A 17,414-nucleotide genomic window follows, 5' to 3' on the forward strand; every position below is an offset into this window, starting at 1 on the left:
CCTTATTCTGGAGCCCCTGGGGCACAACCAAATGTTCTGGGCACCAGGACAGATACTACAAATTCCTTCATTATCATGTTAATTGTTCCTGCACCCACCTAAGTATGTGTCCATCATTTTACTTTTTATCCTGTCACAGAGGTTTCCCCCACTTCGCTTAATCCCACCTCCTTAAATGTGTCACCAATGAATTTCATGTATAAATACGGATGTAACCCTGCCATTCTCCGGAGCACTATCTCAAGTCCTTGGGGTTCTGCTTCCGGGCATATATCGACAGTTTGGCTCAAATAAACTCACAAAAATTCTTTACAGGTTTCAATGGTTTTGTTTACGTTAACACCAGGCCCAGAACGGCATCAGGCCTTGGGTAGGAACAAGAAATCTATGAGGTCCATGCAGCCTGTGTTGTAGCCAGAGCTTCCTGGGTGTTGAGGGTGGGCTCCTGCCTTTCCTGAGAGTAGGGCGGGCTTGCAGGATTGCTCTGCAGGGGACTCCTGGAATGGGGGAGTTGGAAAAACACCTCCAGAACTGGATTCCTTACTGCAGCTGCTTTCAATAGAACTTTCTTATTTTTCTCTGGAAAGGCCTCACCTTTCTCTTCGCTGCACTGGGAATCCTGGCAGAAAAATAACGTGGGGGGCGGGAAATAAAGCCCCAAGAAGGGGCTTTATTCCAGCCCGGAGAAGGAGGTCCATGGGGGCGTCTGTTTGCCAACCCACCCCTCCCCATCTCCCCCGCAGTACTCCAGGCCAGCCCTGGCTGAGCTGACACTTGACAGCGTCTGCAGTTTACCTTGGCGCAGGTCCACAGAGTTCGGCCCAGACTGGGGCGGCCCCCACCTCCCGACCTTGTTACCAGCCCCCCCTCTCCAGCGCAAAGAACAGTTTAAATATAAATCAGCCCTTGACACAAACAGAACCTCAGCGAGTCTCAGAGCCATCACCGGAACTGAGCGTCCAGGTTTTCTTTGGGCGGCGAGTGCAAACAAGCAGAGGCCGGCTCCGTAAATCTCCCCAGTGCGTCGGGAGGGGCGCGGGGCTCCCCTCGCCTCCAGACTCCCCCGCTCTCCTCCCACACCCCTGGCTCCCGGGGGGGGGGGCCCTCCAGAACCCCTGGGTCCTCCTGCCTCCTCCTGCCCCCATAGCCCTGCAGACCCCTTGTCCGGTCCCCTTCAGTACCCCTCCCCGCCCCCCACAGCGGGTTTCCATTGCACCCACCCCCGCCCGGCAGCCCCTAAACCCCGGAGACTCCACCCTCCTGCAGCCTCCCGCCCCCTCCAGCCCCCACCTCTCTGCCCGCGGGCCCGCCACACCTCCGGCCCCCTCCCCAGCAGGCGGTACCTTCCCCCGCGGCATTCCAGCCTCACGGGTTCAAGCCCAACTCCAGGAGCAGAGACGCATCCCGGGCCGGGAACCAGGTCAAGTGCGGCGGCCGCCGCGTCACACCTGTCCGTGGGGACGGCGGGGGCGGGGGCTCGCAGCGCCAGGGACACGCGAGTTGGAGAGGGAGGAGGGAGGGCGCGTTTCATCATCGGCGGCGCCGGCGGCGGCCACTTATAAACTTCTGGGCGCGCACTCCCCGCTCAGTCCCCGCGCCGCGCGCCTCCTCCGGCCACCGCCGCCGCACCGGCCCGACGCCCAGCCCGACGCCTCGCCTGCTCCGCCGGCCTCCCGCCCCGGGCCCTGCCGCGGCCGCCCCGACCCGGCCAGAGGGGACGCCGCCCAGCGCCGCGGCTGTCGTCCGGCACCGCGCCCGCCCCGTCGTCGCCCGCCACCATGGGGCTCCTGCCCAAGCCAGGCGCGCGACAGGGCAGCCGCGCCTCCTCGGACTCAGCCGGCCGCTGCTCCCGCTCCTTCTTCTGCAACATTAAGGTGAGTGGCGAACCAGGGACCGTCCGGACCCGAGCCGCGCCGCCGGGTGCACCTTTCGCGGAGCCCAGGAGGCTCTGGATGCGCTGGGGCTCCCTGCTCCACCCTCCGTGGCCGGTGCCGTGCTCCCGGACGCCTGCCCCTGTCCTGGCTCGGCGGGCGAGGGAACCCCTGGACAAGCCGACACGAGCTGGGTGTGTAGTGGCGGTGGTGGTGGTGGGTGTGCGTGCTCACGCGCCGTCGTCAGTGTAAGAAACTGGACATTGAAAGTACCTGCTTATCGGGACAACTCTATTCAGATAGTCCAGGCACCAGCCCAGGGAGTGTTCTGTTCTTTGATTGAAAAAGAACATCTCCTGGCTCTTTTTCGATCTCCTGGAGGGGGCTAAGCTGGTGAGACTGTGGGAGGTGGCAGAGCCCACAGCAGGGCTCCTTGGGGTCAGGGTGGGGATTGTGGTGCAGAGCAGTTGTTTTGGACAGCCAGACAGTCAGACGTGGCTAGGTGAAGCCTCCAGGGGTGCAGCTAGGGCAGGGGTGGGCAAACTTTTTGACTCGAGGGCCACAATGGGTTCTTAAACTGGACCGGAGGGCTGGAACAAAAGCATGGATGGAGTGTTTGTGTGAACTAATATAAATTCAAAGTAAACATCATTACATAAAAGGGTACGGTCTTTTTTTTTTTTAGTTTTATTCATTTCAAACTGGCCCGATGCGGCCCGCGGGCCATAGTTTGCCCACCATAGTTTCCCCACGGCTGAGCTAGGGGGAATCCAGACGAGAGTGTCCCACAGAAAGGAATCTGGAGCCCTAGCCAGTTTGGCTCAGTGGATAGAGTGTTGGTCTGCAGACTGAAGAGTCCAGGTTTGATTCTGGTCAAGAGCACATGCCCGGGTTGTGGGTTCGATGCCCAGTAGGGGTCTTGCAGGAGACAGCCAATCAGTGATTCTCTCTCATCATTGATGTTTCTATCTCTCTCTCTTCCTTCCTCTCTGAAATCAATAAAAATATATTTCGAAAGAAAGGCATCTGGAGGTCACAGTGGATCTCACCTATTTACTTACTTGCATTGTTGGCAGTGGATCTGGATTCTCCTGCTTCTGCTTTTTCCCTACACCACAATATATAAAGGCTGAACTGACGCCTTGGCTAGATATAAATAAGACACAGAAATTTTTATATAATTTAAGATAATCCTCACTTTTAGCCAGACCTGGAGGAGAAAGAACACTTGTGCGGTTTTGGTCTCACCATTTAAAAGAGTCTTGGAGAAGTTTCAACAGAGAATGGTGGAAATGTTGATGTTTATAACTTAGGAGTTGGGAGGAAATGGTGGGGGAAATAGTTGGGTGGTCTGAAAAGAGAGGGGCTCAGGAGGGAGCCAGGGTGGGGGCGACTTCTGCTATTTTTACTAGAAGGGCAGGAAGGACGACTTGTTCCAGAACAGATTCCTGACAGCAAGGGTAACCCCAAATGAGATAGATTCATTGAGACCCTCCCGAGTCCCTAAAATAAATACACAGATGGCAGCAGCGTCTTTGAAGATCTGTACAAATAAGACAATTTATCACATGCTGATGATTGAGCCACACGTGCCTGAGGCCTGAGCTCAAGCCAATTGGCCTTGTAAAGTCTCATACCAGTTGAAAGTTTTTCTTAACTCTAAAAACCAGGTTTTCTTAATTATTGCCTCTGCTGATCCATAGTAAGTCTTAGAACAGAGTTTGGTGAGACTCCCACTTGGCTTCACGTATCAGCCTGAGACCAGGTACAGGGTGGGATATCTCGAGGCAAATAGGGGGCCTGGGATTTCATTAGTTAAACTTCATTAACCCTTTTCTTCCAGGGGATGATACTGGCCATCTGGGGGCTTTGCTATGAGAGGTTGGGTGGCTGCCCTACATCCTCCTAGTGGGGTACCGACCGGACACATCTTGTGATATGTGTGGCGTGGAGAGGGGACAGGTGACACCCAACCTGAGAACCCATCCTTTTTCTAGGTTCCTTGTTGCTGGGACAGATGAACCATTTAACTTTATGACCTTCCTGCAAAACCCCACATACCATATGGCTTAGGGGAAGAGGTGAAGTCAGGGAACTCAGATCCAAGTCCCAGTCTAGGCTTTTACGGACCAGGTAACACAGGAAAGCATTTCTCACCTGTCCTGGGCCTCAGAGTCCTTCCATGAAAACACTGGGTAATAGGAACAATCCCTACCTCATGGGGCTCCCCAAGGATGACGTGGGGTGAGGCACTGGAGAAGGGCTTCGTGAACCACGCTGGGCTCTCTGGGATTGGCATCAACGTGAGTGTTAGGTTAGGTGGCTCAGGAGGCAGCGCAAGAAATAGAGAGTCCAGTGAATCAGAAAAGAAAGGAAAGGAAAAGGTTTATTTCTGCGTCCCCGGGAGACCCACGTACCCCAAAGAGAGGGCACATGGATTCACACCAACAGGGAGGGGGGCGCTTTTTTTATACTGCGGTTGGGTGAGGGGGGGGACATGAGCTGAGGTATTCTCTGCTGCAGGGGATGAGCGGGGGTATTCAGAAAGAAGTCAGTATCTGTGTGGGGGTATATGGATTCAGGGAGAAGCCTGTATCTGTGTCTGGCACGCTGATCTGTTAGAAATGCCAGGGGGAGTCTATTATCTCGTCACATGTCTGCATGTATCCGATCCTGGGCTCTCTCTGACCTAACAGTGAGGCTAGCTCTTGCTTCAACGAATAGGACTGCACATTCAAACGCCATTTAGGATCTAGTGTTCCACTAATTATAGTTAACAGTTAAGGAAAACTATAGATAATAATAGTAACGTCCAAATGAATAGCAATAGCTAACAGTGATGGAACTGTCTGAGTGGACCAGGAACTATGCAAGTATTTTACCAATATGTAATCCTCATGACAACACTCTCAAGTGGGCACAATGACTGTCCCCGGGAATGATGAGGAAAACAAGGCTTAGTGAGATGGGCCCCTTGTGCATGGAGGCATAGCCAGAGAGGGGCAGTATAGAGGAACCAGGTCTGAGACTCCCGAATCAGTGCCCCTAATGACTGTCCATCCTGGCCCTCACCATCACATGGTGCTGCGCCATCCTGCACCCACACATCCCAGCCATGACCAAGGGGTGCCGAGGTGGCTGCAGCCCGTCTGCTCCTAGTCCCTAGTAGGCTCATACCCTTTCATTCTCCATAATCTCATCTAAAGAGCCAGGCACCTCTCACTCTGGGGGTGAGTTTGTTCTACCTTCTTCTGCAGGAATTACCACAATGGCCTTTAACCTAGAGACAGTCTCTGTGTCTCTGACTTACAAGATTCTGAAGGAGCAGAGGATCCATGCACCAGTCCTTGTCAGAGGCAGCAGTTCGGCATCCAGAACTCTTAAAGCTCTAAATTAGAAACAGGTTCACTCAATGATTATGGGGGCGGGTGGCGAGATAGGAAGGAGCCTTTGTGAGCTAACTGATCCTGGCGGCCTCACAGAGATCTGTTTCTCCTTAAAATGAAATGTCTGGGGGCAAAGGGAGGTTATCTTATAAAAGGAGTGGCCGATTGGTGATTACTGCCCAATTTCAGGCGAGTACACACCCAGGGTCCCAGGGTAGTGAAGCAATGTCAATCCAGCGAGTGGGGGTGGAGGGCTGGGGAAGAGCAGTGGGAAGAAAGGGATAGACAAATCTGACCTGACTGGCCCCCGGTGACTTCTGACCTTGGGAGGAGGCCCCAAAATGAGGGAGAGGTACTAGTTCTGGCCTCTGGCCATAGCCTCCTGAGGTCCCTGAGGCCCACCCCTAGGCTTAACCTCAGTTTCCAGAGGAATGTGCTCTATCCCAACAACCTGTAATTTTTACTCAGAAAAAAAAGTCTCAATAGAACGCCTGGAGCCAAAAATTCCTTAACTAACCCCCTGGGTTAAAATGTGCCCTCTCCCCCTCAGGGATGGTGTTTCTCTGACCCAGGTTAGCATTTACTCTATTTTCCTGGAATGGATCCCAGCCTTGCCCCACCCCAGGGGGTGGGCAGGGAGAACAATGGGAGTGGGTGGGGTGGGGGTTGCAGGTCACTCAGACCTTTCCTCCTGTCACGATGCTCCAGGCGTTATTCGCTTCCATTGTCTCTCCTGGTGATGAATTTGTGACCCACAGCTGCCACAGAACAAATGGAAAAGCCATGTGGGTCTCATCACATAGGTAGCTCATGTCCACACCCTGATCATTCTCTTTTGTCTGTGACAGTAACTACTTTTCTTACCATCTTGGGAGACCCAGATGTTGGGAGGTTGGGATGGGAGCGTGGCTTCCCCTCACCTTCTTCTGCTCTGCTTGTGCAATAGGTCGTGTCCACGCAGAGGAGGGTGCGTGGCCCCCCAATCCGGGCGGCCCCCTTCACACCCCTGCTTGGTTTTATCCTGTCCCATGGTTTTAACCCTTATTTCATCCCCCTTCCCGCCTGTGGAGACTCTGGCCTGCAGAGAGCCCCAAAGCCCAAGAGATGGTACTGGGCTAGGTTGGCCCTCAGTCTGCTCTGCAAGTTCACTGGCATGCTCTTGGGCATTGCACGGTCGGTTTCTGTTGAGGAAGGATGTGAATTTACATTTGTCCCTACCTCACAGGACCGGCACCGGTGGGTGTCACTACAATACATGGAAGAAAGCTGGGTTCTTAGGATCAGACAAAGCTTGAATTATTTTTGAGTTTTTTTAAAAAACTTATTTGGAAACAATTGTAGATTCACAGGGAAAATAGTATGGAGAGGTCTTGTGTACTTTCACCCAGTTTCTCCCAATGGTTCCATCTTACATAAACTACAGTGTCATGCCGAAAGCAGGGAATAGGCATTGCTGGGGTGTCTATGTAGAGGTCCGTGCCATTTTATCAAATATATAGATTCTTGGAACCACCACCCCACCATTTCAGTACACAGAGCTGTTCGGGCACCACATAGTCACACCCGACCCCTCTCGACTGCCATCCCTAACCTGTTCTCCGCGTCTATAATCTTGTCATTTGGAGAATGTCACGTAAATGGAATCATAGTGTGTGACCTTTTGTGGTTGGCTTTGTTCATTCCGCACAGGCCCTTGAGAGCCATCCAGTTGTTCCTTTCCATTGCTGAGTAGTAGCCCACGGAGGGACGCACCATGATTTGTCTAACCAGCCACCTGCTGAAGGACATTTGGGTTGTTTCCAGTTTGGGGCAAATGCAAATCAAGCTGCTTTGAACAGTCGTGTACAGGTTTTTGTGTGGACATACATTTTCATTTCCTTGGTGTAAATGTCCAGAAGTGTGTTTGTAGTTACATGTTGATTTTTTTAAAAAGAAGCTGCCAAACTATTTCCAGAATGGCCATACCATTTTACATTTTCACCCGCAATGTATGAGAGATCCCGTTTCTCTATATTCTTGCCAACATGTGGTGTTTGCACAACGTTTTATTTCAGCTATTCTAATGGGTGTGTAGTAACCTCTCAGCATGGTCTTAATTTGCGTTTCCCTAATGGCTAGTGTGATGTTAAACACCTTTTCATGTATTTATCTGCCATGTGTATATCCTCTTCATGGAAATGTCTGCGCATATTATTTTGTTAATTTTCTAGTTGGATTTTTTTTTTTTACTATTGTTTTGAGAGTTCTTTATACTTACAAGTCCTTTGTTAGGCACGTGGTTTACAAACACTTTCTCCCAGTCGGTAGCTTTTCTCCCCCTTAGCAAGGACTTTCACAGAGAAAAAGTTTTTGATGCTGATGAAGTCAAATTTATAATTTTTTAATATTCTGGATCCTGCTTTTGGTGTGATGGATACGATTTCTTCACTGAGACCTAGTCCCTGAAAGTTTTCATCTAAAAGTTTTCTAATTTTGCATTTAAATCTATGATTCATTTTGTGTTACTTTTTGTATAAGTGTAAGGTTTAGTCAATATTAGTAGTAGTAGTAGTAGTAGTAGTAGTAGTAGTAGTAGTAGTTTTTGCCTACGGTTATCTAATTACTCCTGCACCATTTGTTGCAAAGAATAACCATTCTCTATTGAGTTGCCTTTTTTAAAAGCATGCTTTTATTGATTTCAGAGAGGAAGGGTACGGGAGAGAGAAATAGAAACATCAATGATGAGAGAGAATCATTGGTTGGCTGCCTCCTGCAAGATCCCTACTGGGCATTGAACCCACAACCTGGGCATGTGCCCAGACCAGGAATTGAACCGTGGCTTTCTGGTTCATGGGTCGATGCCCAATCACAGCCACTCCGGCCTGGCTGAGTTGCCTTTTTAACTTTGTTGAAAATCAGCTGGCCTCACTTGGTGGGTCTGTTCTGGGTTTTCTATTTTGTTTCACTAATGGATGTGCATCTCTGCCAGTACCACCCTGTCTTGATTACTGTAGCTATACAGACAGTCTTGAAATCAGGTGAAAGCTTGATTTTTATTGTGCAATGGTATATGTTCACCTATAGACGCCAAATTTTATAACCCATTCAGTCCCTTCTACTTTGCCTTTTAGGAAGTTTTAAGGGCAGATCAAAGCTCATTTTTAGTAACTGGATGGGATTCTATGCATATATGTGCTCCAGCTTTCCTTCTGGCCTTTGCTGAGTGCTTGGTTTTTAAGTCTGTGTTCCTAACTTCTTCCATGCGACTGCCCTGCCCTGAGGGAGGTTTCAGCATCTCCATTTCACATTTGAGGAAACTGAGGCTCTTCCAAGACCACATCCCCAGCAAATGGCAAAGCAGGAGTTGCCACCCAGGGTCTTATCACTCCCCAGTCTCTCCTTCCGGAACCACAGAATGCCTCTCAGTTCTGTAATCTCTAGTCGGTGAACATCTGGGCCTGAGCAGTGATCTCTGATGGCCTTTCAGGTTCTCAGATTCTCATATCATTGCTGTTCCGATGCTGATTGAGATGAGACCAGGAGCAAGGCCAGCCGGGTCTGGGCTTAGCTGGGAGACCTGCCTGCGATGAAATCTTGGCTGAAATCTTTGATCAGTTCCCAGCTCTCGCTCTTGGCTTAATGACCTTAATTCCCTGGTTGTGTTTTACTGGTCAGGATGGATTAAATTTGATCGGGGTGGGGAATGAAAGCAAAGCAGGGCCTCTCAGCCTCCACTGCAGGGTGGAGGAATGGGACGATACTATCAGTGGGCAGCTCTCTTTCCCAGCTGAGCTGTCTCTCTGGCCTCTTCACCTGGTTGAATGGAAATGGTAAGGAGGCCCAGGGCGAAACGCTGAGGCTCATAGACAGCCGGGGGGCACCCGCCCAAGACTTGTGACCTTTGGGACATTCAGGCTGGTCAGCATTGGCACCGAGCCCCGCAGGGCTGTCCCCTGCCTCGGGAAATGTGGGCAGACTGACTCTTTCTTAGTTATTTAGTGTGCACGAGTCCTGTAGGAGCCCAAGAGTCCTGATGACAAGTCTCAAGTTGTTTACCCAAACAATACCCTTGGGAGGTGTGGCCCAGAACAGACAGCCCAGGTGAAAATACAGACGTTGTGGGGAGGGCCACCGTCAGCCAGTGTTGTCAGACTGCCCCACACCATGCCCTGAATCCTAGAAGGGAGTGAGCCAGTTTCCACAGAGGGATGAAGGGAGGTGTCTGGAGATGCCTCTTGACTAACCTTGAGTATTTCTGTGATATTTTATGTTTTGTCTTAAAAATTAAGTGAATGTTATATTTTTTCCACAATATCTGTGTGCTTCTAAGTAGCATAGCGTCTTTTCCCTCAAATCTTGGAGTGTCACTGATGCTCTAAAAGGCTGTGCATGTGTGGCTCGTGGCTCCCAGATGTGGCTCCATGTGGAGCCAACCAAGCTCAGGAAACACAACGCAGGCAGACCTCAAGTCAGAACTAGTTTATCCGGTTAGTTCTCCCAGCCAGCTCGCTGGGTGCAGAGGGAACGGGTACCCAGAAAGTTTAAGTGGGACAGATGCGGGGTGTGGATGTTAGACAATTCCTGGGCTGAGCCCTGTGGGACACCCCAGAGAGGAGCACCCTAAAGAGCGCAGAGAGGCCCCTGTGCCCCCGGAGAAAGGGGATGGTGGCAGAAGGGAAGGGTAGGGAGGACAGCAGGCTTCTAGAGTCACATTTGTCCTGCCGATAGCCTGCCAAAGAGATCGCAAGACAGGACTACACTGACCACTTTCTCAATCTGTTTTCCAAGTCATTCCTGCCCGGTGCCTCAGGCCCTTTTGAAATCTTTCTGCTTTGCCTCTGAGTCACAGTGCGTTTGAGAGAAGTGCTGGGAGCTGAGCACAGTGCGTTTGAGAGAAGTGCTGGGAGCCTGGGCCACACTCATGCACAAGCCTTTATTGAGAGTCCCTCGTGTAAGGCTCTTTACCAAGTGTCACTGTGGCCTCTTGGCTCCATAAGAGGCTCCCAAGCTTCCAGGAAACCATTGCCTCTAAGTCCCCTGCTTCCCAGTGTGACCAGCTGCCTCACTTTGCCCAGGACTGAGGGGTTCCTGAACACAGGACTTTCAGTTTTAAGTTCTGGTCAGATTGGGTTGAATTGGTCACCCGCTGCCTCCTTTGCTGTGACATTTAAAAGGGAGGACTTCCACCTTCTGACTGTGGGGCAGGGGAGGTCCGATGGAGGGGCAGGGCGGTGCCCAGGCACGGGAATAAGCCTCAAGGATCCACGGCCAGAAGACACTGGAGGCTTCCTGAGAGAAGAGAACGAGCCGAGCAGAGGCCCACTTCTCCCTTGTTTGTGGGGGACCGTCCTCCGGCCCAGTCCTGCCTTTATGGCTCGCTGTGATTTTTATGGCATTTTAAACTCGTCATGATATAGAATCTATGCAAATGATGATAAAATGGGCTATAGAACGATGGCGCTTCCTCGCTTATAGAATTACTAGAGGCCTGATGCACGAAACTCGTGCAAGGGGCTCAGCCCTCGCAGCCCCAGCTTCATCCAGGAGGTCGTCCGGAAGGACGTCCAGAAGGTCATTTGGCTGTCCGGTCTAATTAGCATATTATGCTTTTATTATTATAGATTGGATTTCAGAATTGAAATGGACTAGGAAGCTCATCTACTCAAAGAGGCAGGAATCCTCTTTCCGACGACAAATGTCCTTGCCTCTGCTTGCATAGCCCCTGTGATGGGAAACTCACCACATCCCAAGGCAGGCTCAGCAGCGGGTAGCACCACAGGCTTTTAGCCAGTCTTTCCCACGCTGAGCTGAAACCTGCCCCTGCTCTTCCATGGAAACCCCCAGAGTGAGAAGGGCAGACTCCCCTCTCCTGTCACTCTCCTGGCTGTTTCTAGTAGAAAGCAGTCTCCCCTCCCCCACAGCCCCTCTAACTGAGGAGCTGCTGGGCAGGGTTGAAATGAAAAGCTACCCTCCTCTGAAAGCGAACCCAGCTCTGAAAGTGGGCCTTGCTGCGGGGCATATGTGGCCCCGGGCTCCTGTGTCCCAGAGCGCAGAGCTTTCCTTGCTGGTTCCGGTCCCTGTGAGGAGCTTGGCTGTCACTCAGGAGACCTCAGGCTTTGTGAGGTCGGTGGGCTCAGGGCTTCCTAGAACCAGCAGAGACCTTCCCATGAGGGGGACCCCACCCATCAAGCATTGAAAACCTGCTCCCACCCCATCTCCCCACTCTCCCGCCTCACCCGTCTTTCTCTGTCTTCACCCCCCAGCCCTTGCTTTTCCCTCACTTTGGGAGCTTTCCTGGCGTGTCCATGCCAAGCCTGGAAGACCCCGGACAGGTCATTGGGTCCACCCGCCAGTGAGATGACGGGGCTCTGGAGGAAGGAAAGGGGCTCCCTGGGGACCACAGGCCCTGACTGATCGCCACAGGGCCCAACAGAGACACTGACAGTGGGCATTGGCCACAGACCCGAGCTAGCCAAGCCCAGCTTTGCTGCTTCAGTCCTTCATACTGACGGGCATGCACAGGGCTGCTTCTGTATGTGCATTGTTTTATTTTCCCCAGCCAACTTGACCATGGTGGCCCCGAAAGTCTTTGTTGCTCACTTCCCGTCTCTTGCTGCACGTTCCCACACCCCTGGTCATAAGACCAGACCAATACTCCAGATGTCCTGCCCACAGCATTTAGACCAGGGGACCCACAGCATTTAGACCAGGGGTCCGGCGTCGGGGAGGGCCACGATCAAGTGTCTTGGAAACACTTCCTGAAAGAGTAAGTGCCACTCCTTCACTCAGGAACTTAGAATGAGGACACGACTTGTATATGTAGCCATTGGAGAGTCAATCAACAGATCCTGGGACATCCATCAATGGAATATTTACAAATCGTGCTTTGACGTTTTATTGAGAATAGTTTAAACTTGAGGGAAGGCTTCATTCTATAATATTAAGTAGAGGCAGCAGAATGGACAACGCATGTAGAGCTGATCCAAATGCTTAAGGAGACTTGAAGAAGGGTTACCTGAACAGAGAGAGTTCTCTGTTTTGGATGCCTATAAAAGCTTTTCTTGCTCTTCTTTGTGACTTTCTATGTTTTCCGTTCTTCTACCAGGAGCATGTTCTGTATTTCTAATCAGAAAAAACTACCAATTTAAAAGCCCCAATGTCTGTGGCTACTAGCCCGGCACCCTCCTTTGCTGGGTGCAGTGTGATACCTCATTGTAGTATATGCAATGCTATGTAAAGCGAGGGGTGACTGGTGTCCAGGTTCCCGGGGATGGACCAGCGATGTGGCCAGGATGGCAGCCAGGGGGATAGGGTTATCTGGAAGGACCATTCCTGCAGTGCCCATCACGGTTCCCACAGCATTGATATCTTTTATCACATTTGAGTCTTATGGCTCCCCAGGGATGGAGGGAAAGTCAGATAACAATGCTTTAACTCCTAAAGAGACGTAACACTGTGGAACATTTTCTTTTTTTGGACGAGCGAGAGGAGTTTGTGTCCAGGAAGGCCTCTCTGCTCTTCTGGTGCCCACTCCCAGGGGCTGGCTCAGGACTTGGGAATCCAGCCCACAGGGTTGGCCAAACATCTCAGGGAAGTGAGTGTATCTGATTGGCTTTGTGCCGTGTAAGAAGAGTGGGCCTGGTTGGGGAGGCGGTGAGGACAGAGGCTGGGACAGGATCTGCTGAGTGTTGCCTGAGGTCTGGTCCTGAGCCTGGAGTTTTGCACCTGGGAGGACGTGGGGGCATCCCCGGGTGGGCTTTCACCCAGTCATTTGGTGAACTTTGATTGCCCACCCATTGTTGGCAAGGCAGTACTTTGCTAGTGTTATAGAGAACTCTAAGGCAGGAATGGTGTCAGCATGTCTGCCTGCGATGCATTCGTTTGTTCACTCATTTATGTGGCCGGTAATTATTGACCACGTACCATCAACCATTGGAGGTACAGTAATGAACAAAACAGAGTGGGCTATGCCCTCATGAGAGTTACAAATGGTGGGCAGATATGCTAATAAATGCAAAGTTACAAAAGTGTCAAGAAAGAGGGAAAAGAACTGGATTTTATGAAGGGGAACGGGGTCAAGACAAAATTGGATTCTGCTTAATACATATGGGGCCATCACCTCTGAATCCAAGCAAGTCACCTTCATGCTTCTGATATATAACCTCTGTGAGGGGAACACAACTGTGAATCAGGATAGGTCAGCCGTGAGCAAACTACGGCCCGCGGGCCGGATCCGGCCCGTTTGAAATGAATAAAACTAAAAAATAAAAAAGACCATACCCTTTTATGTAATGATGTTTACTTTGAATTTATATTAGTTCACACAAACACTCCATCCATGCTTTTGTTCCGGCCCTCCGGTCCAGTTTAAGAACCCATTGTGGCCCTCGAGTCAAAAAGTTTGCCCACCCCAGGCTAGGTCCTTATCTTCCAAAGGCTCTTGTTAAGTTGGGATAAGATGGATCCTAAAGAACTATAGTGAATTATGGTTTCCTTCAATATGACGCGTTCACATGGGGGCCCTCCTACCACAAATACCTAGGGATGCTGCATAAAATAGAGAACCAACAAATACTTAAATGCATAGCTGAGCTTGAAAAAAAGAAAGTGAAATCTTTAGGTTGAAGAATTGAGGAATGAATGGAACACCGAAACAATGAATGTACCAGCTGACCCTGCAGCAGGGGTTTGGGGGGCGGGGGGGGGGGGGTAGGGATGTGTGTGATTGGACCAGTAAAGAAACTCCTCATGGAGATTGGTGTGAGTAATGACACAGGTACCAAAGATGACATGGGGAGCTGGCTCTCACACTCATGGGTAACTCTGGGCCCCTGGGTGAGAAGGGAACTAATAAGACTGCCACCACCCTAGGGGCAGCAAAGAGGCTTATGTCTAACAGGACCCCTGGGTGAAATAATTCCTTTGAGAAATCAAAACCCCAAGTCTGTGTGCTATGGCACTGGGAACAGAACTTGTACATGCACATGGCCAGGAATCTCTAAGCAAATCAATCAGCTTAAAACATTTCCAGTGGTCGGCAAACTGCGGCTCGCGAGCCACATGCAACTCTTTGGCCCCTTGAGTGTGGCTCTTCCACAAAATACTGACTTCTGCGCATGGGCCACAAAGTTTCAATCGCACTGTATGTGTGCGCCCGCACGTGGTATTTTGTGGAAGAGCCACACTCAAGGGGCCAAAGAGCCGCATGTGGCTCGCGAGCCGCAGTTTGCCGACCACTGTGCTAGGCTGCTGATAATTCTTTGCCATCTGGTAAATACAAAAGTGAAACCACTCTGGAGGGATACTTCCATAATCCAGACTAACTAGAATTCCCAAGAGAAAACAATGCCAGGAAGAGATGCTTATAACAAAACTGGCCGGGTAGCTCAGTTGGTTAGAGCAGCGGTTCTCAACCTGTGGGTCGCGACCCCTTTGTGGGTCAAACAACCCTTTCACAGGGGTTGCCTAAGACCATCGGAAAACACATATATAATTACATATTGTTTTTGTGATTAATCACTATGCTTTAATTATGTTCAATTTGTAACAATGAAAATACATCCTGCATATCGGATATTTACATTAGGATTCATAACAGTAGCAAAATTACAGTTATGAAGTAGCAACGAAAATAATTTTATGGTTGGGGGTCACCACAACATGAGGAACTGTATTAAAGGGTCGCGGCATTAGGAAGGTTAAGAACCACTGGGTTAGAGCATCGTCCTGATATGCCAAGGTTGTGGGTTTGATCCCCAGTCAGGGCACATATAAGAGACAACCAATGAATGTATAAATAAGTGGAACAGCAAATCAATGTTTCTCTCTCTTTGTCTCTTCTTCTTTCCCCCCCTTCCTCTCTCTCTCATCAATTTTTTTAAAAAAGCTATACAAGGAAATGATCCACCATAAGCAACAGGCAGTATCAATGAGGAAAATTAGCACTGCAAGATTTTGAGTAATGGAATGTTCCGAAAGAGACTATAAAAATACATTAAAATGTTTAAAGAGGTACCAGAAGAAATGGAAAACACCAGGAAAGAACAAACATTATGAAAAGGGAACAGGCAGGTTTGAAAAACATGTGGGAATTCTAGAAATGAAAAATATTGACATAGAAAATAAAAACTCAGTGAATGGTTAAATAGCAGATTAGATGCAACAAATGGCAAAATAATAGATAAGAGAACTTCCCAACTTGAAATCCTTAACTTAATCACCTGTACATTCAATGATTATTATTAGTAAGTGGAAGATGGGGTTGAAGAAGTCACCCCAAATGCAGCACAGAGGAATAAATGAAAACTGTGAAGGGCAAGTTAAGAGATATGGGGACAATAAGGACCAAGTCCAAAGTGAGTCTGAAATGAGTGAGAGTAGAATGAATATGTGATAGGTAATGTTGAAAAAATTATAGAGAATTTCCAGAATTCATAAAACATATACTACTTCGATATAAAGACAGCACAGTAAGTTCTGACAGGAATTTACCAAAAAAAAAAAAAGATACGCCCACACATATCACACTGAATCTGCAGAACAGTAGACAGGGAACTTTTAAGACTACTAAAGTGAAATAACAGGTTACTTATAAAAATTAATAATTAGATCAAGAGGCTTCTCAATATAAATAATAGATAATAATTCAAGAGGAAAAAATAGAGATTTTAAATCCAAGGCAGAGAATTTAGTAATCGTGAGTCCTCACTAAAATAAACTACTACAGGATGAAATTCATAATGCATGAAATCAGACACAGAAGGGAAGGATAGGGTACTAAAAGTGGTAGTGATTATCAATTGTAGATAGACAAAAAGAATAATGGCTGGTGGAGGGTCAGAAAAAAAATGGAAGGTGAATAATACACACCAATAAATGGAAAATTGGAGTTAAAATCTTAAGTCCTTGGTTTGTTTGGGTGGAGGGTAGAAGAATTCATTACCTTTTGTCTTTGCTAAGTCAGTTAGGCATGTGAAGATGTATGGGTAATCATTAAGAAAAAAGGCATTGGTGGCCTATCTTCCAAAGCAGAAGAGGGTGAAAAGTAGAGACCTAATTAAACCAACAGAAGGCTAGAAAAGAGTGACTAAAAGGCAAAAACAAACAAACAAAAGATGTCACGATAAATAGGAGCACCGTGAAATGAAGTAGATATAAATCTGTATTTATCAGAAATTACAACACATGAACATGGACTGCTGTCACCATTTCAAAGCTAGAGAATCCAGACTGGACAATGAGAGAGAGAGAGAGAGAGAGGAGAGTGGGGGGATTTAGTTACACTTTCTTTAAAAGAAAAGGTTGAAAATCAAAGGACAAAAGAAGATATTATCAGGAGAATGCCAACTAAAGAAAGATTTATCTACCTTAATAACAGAGAAGAATGTTTAAGGCAAAAAGAATGACAAATTGTGAGGTGTTTGCAATGTCTAAAACTGACCAGGGACTAATGTCTAGAATACCTAAGGATCTCCTGATAATCGATAAGAAAAAGATAAGAAACACATAAAAAACATGTGAGGGATTTGGGCAGGTGGAAAAAAATCATGGAGCGGACTCTGATTGGTTCCCTGGGTCATGGGCCTCTCCCGGAGGCAGGGCAGGGTACTCTGACTGGGACTTCTCCTGCAACCTTGTGGTTGACTAGGACCCCTTCTTTCAAACCAGAGGGAGCACTATTCTCAGGACTGAGAAGTCAGGATAATTGAAACTTCCAATGGAGAAGGAAAGAACAGACTCAAGGAGACACCAGAAAGGAGGAGGTATGGTCTTGTTGAGGGGAAGAAAGGCAGCCTGAGTGAGAGCATTGGTCATGGGGAAGAAGGGAAGTGTTGGTATGAATCAGGGTTTGTATACATTTTGTATTGCTGCTATAACAAATCGCCATCAGTTTAGTGGCTTAAAACAACATGATCTTACTATTTTACAGTTCTGCAAGACAGAAGACCTAAAATTGAGGTGTTGGTAGGTCTGTGCTCTTTCTGGAAGCTTTAGTGGAGAATCTGTGTCCTTGCCTTTCCTAACTTCTAGAGGCCACCTACATTCCTCGGTTCATGGCTCCTTCCTCCATCCTCAAAGTCAGCAGCTTAGCGTCTTGACATCTTTCTCCCTCTCACCTTTTTTTCTGAATGACACTCCTGCCTCCCTCTTGTCAGGAAGGACCATTGTGATCACATTG

General features: G+C 48.9%; 1 protein-coding gene across 1 annotated transcript in view; it reads left to right on the forward strand.

Annotated features, from left to right (window-relative positions):
- The first annotated feature begins 1,423 nt into the window (after positions 1–1,423).
- The window catches only part of SLCO2A1 (solute carrier organic anion transporter family member 2A1), a 70,145-nt gene continuing 54,154 nt past the window's right edge, over positions 1,424–17,414 (forward strand). The window contains exon 1 of the mRNA XM_059663905.1: positions 1,424–1,874. Coding sequence (XP_059519888.1) covers positions 1,779–1,874 — 96 coding nt within the window. The 5' untranslated portion in view covers positions 1,424–1,778. The remainder of the gene's footprint in view (positions 1,875–17,414) is intronic.

Source organism: Myotis daubentonii, chromosome 14, assembly GCF_963259705.1.
Source record: "Myotis daubentonii chromosome 14, mMyoDau2.1, whole genome shotgun sequence".
NCBI lineage: Eukaryota > Metazoa > Chordata > Mammalia > Chiroptera > Vespertilionidae > Myotis > Myotis daubentonii.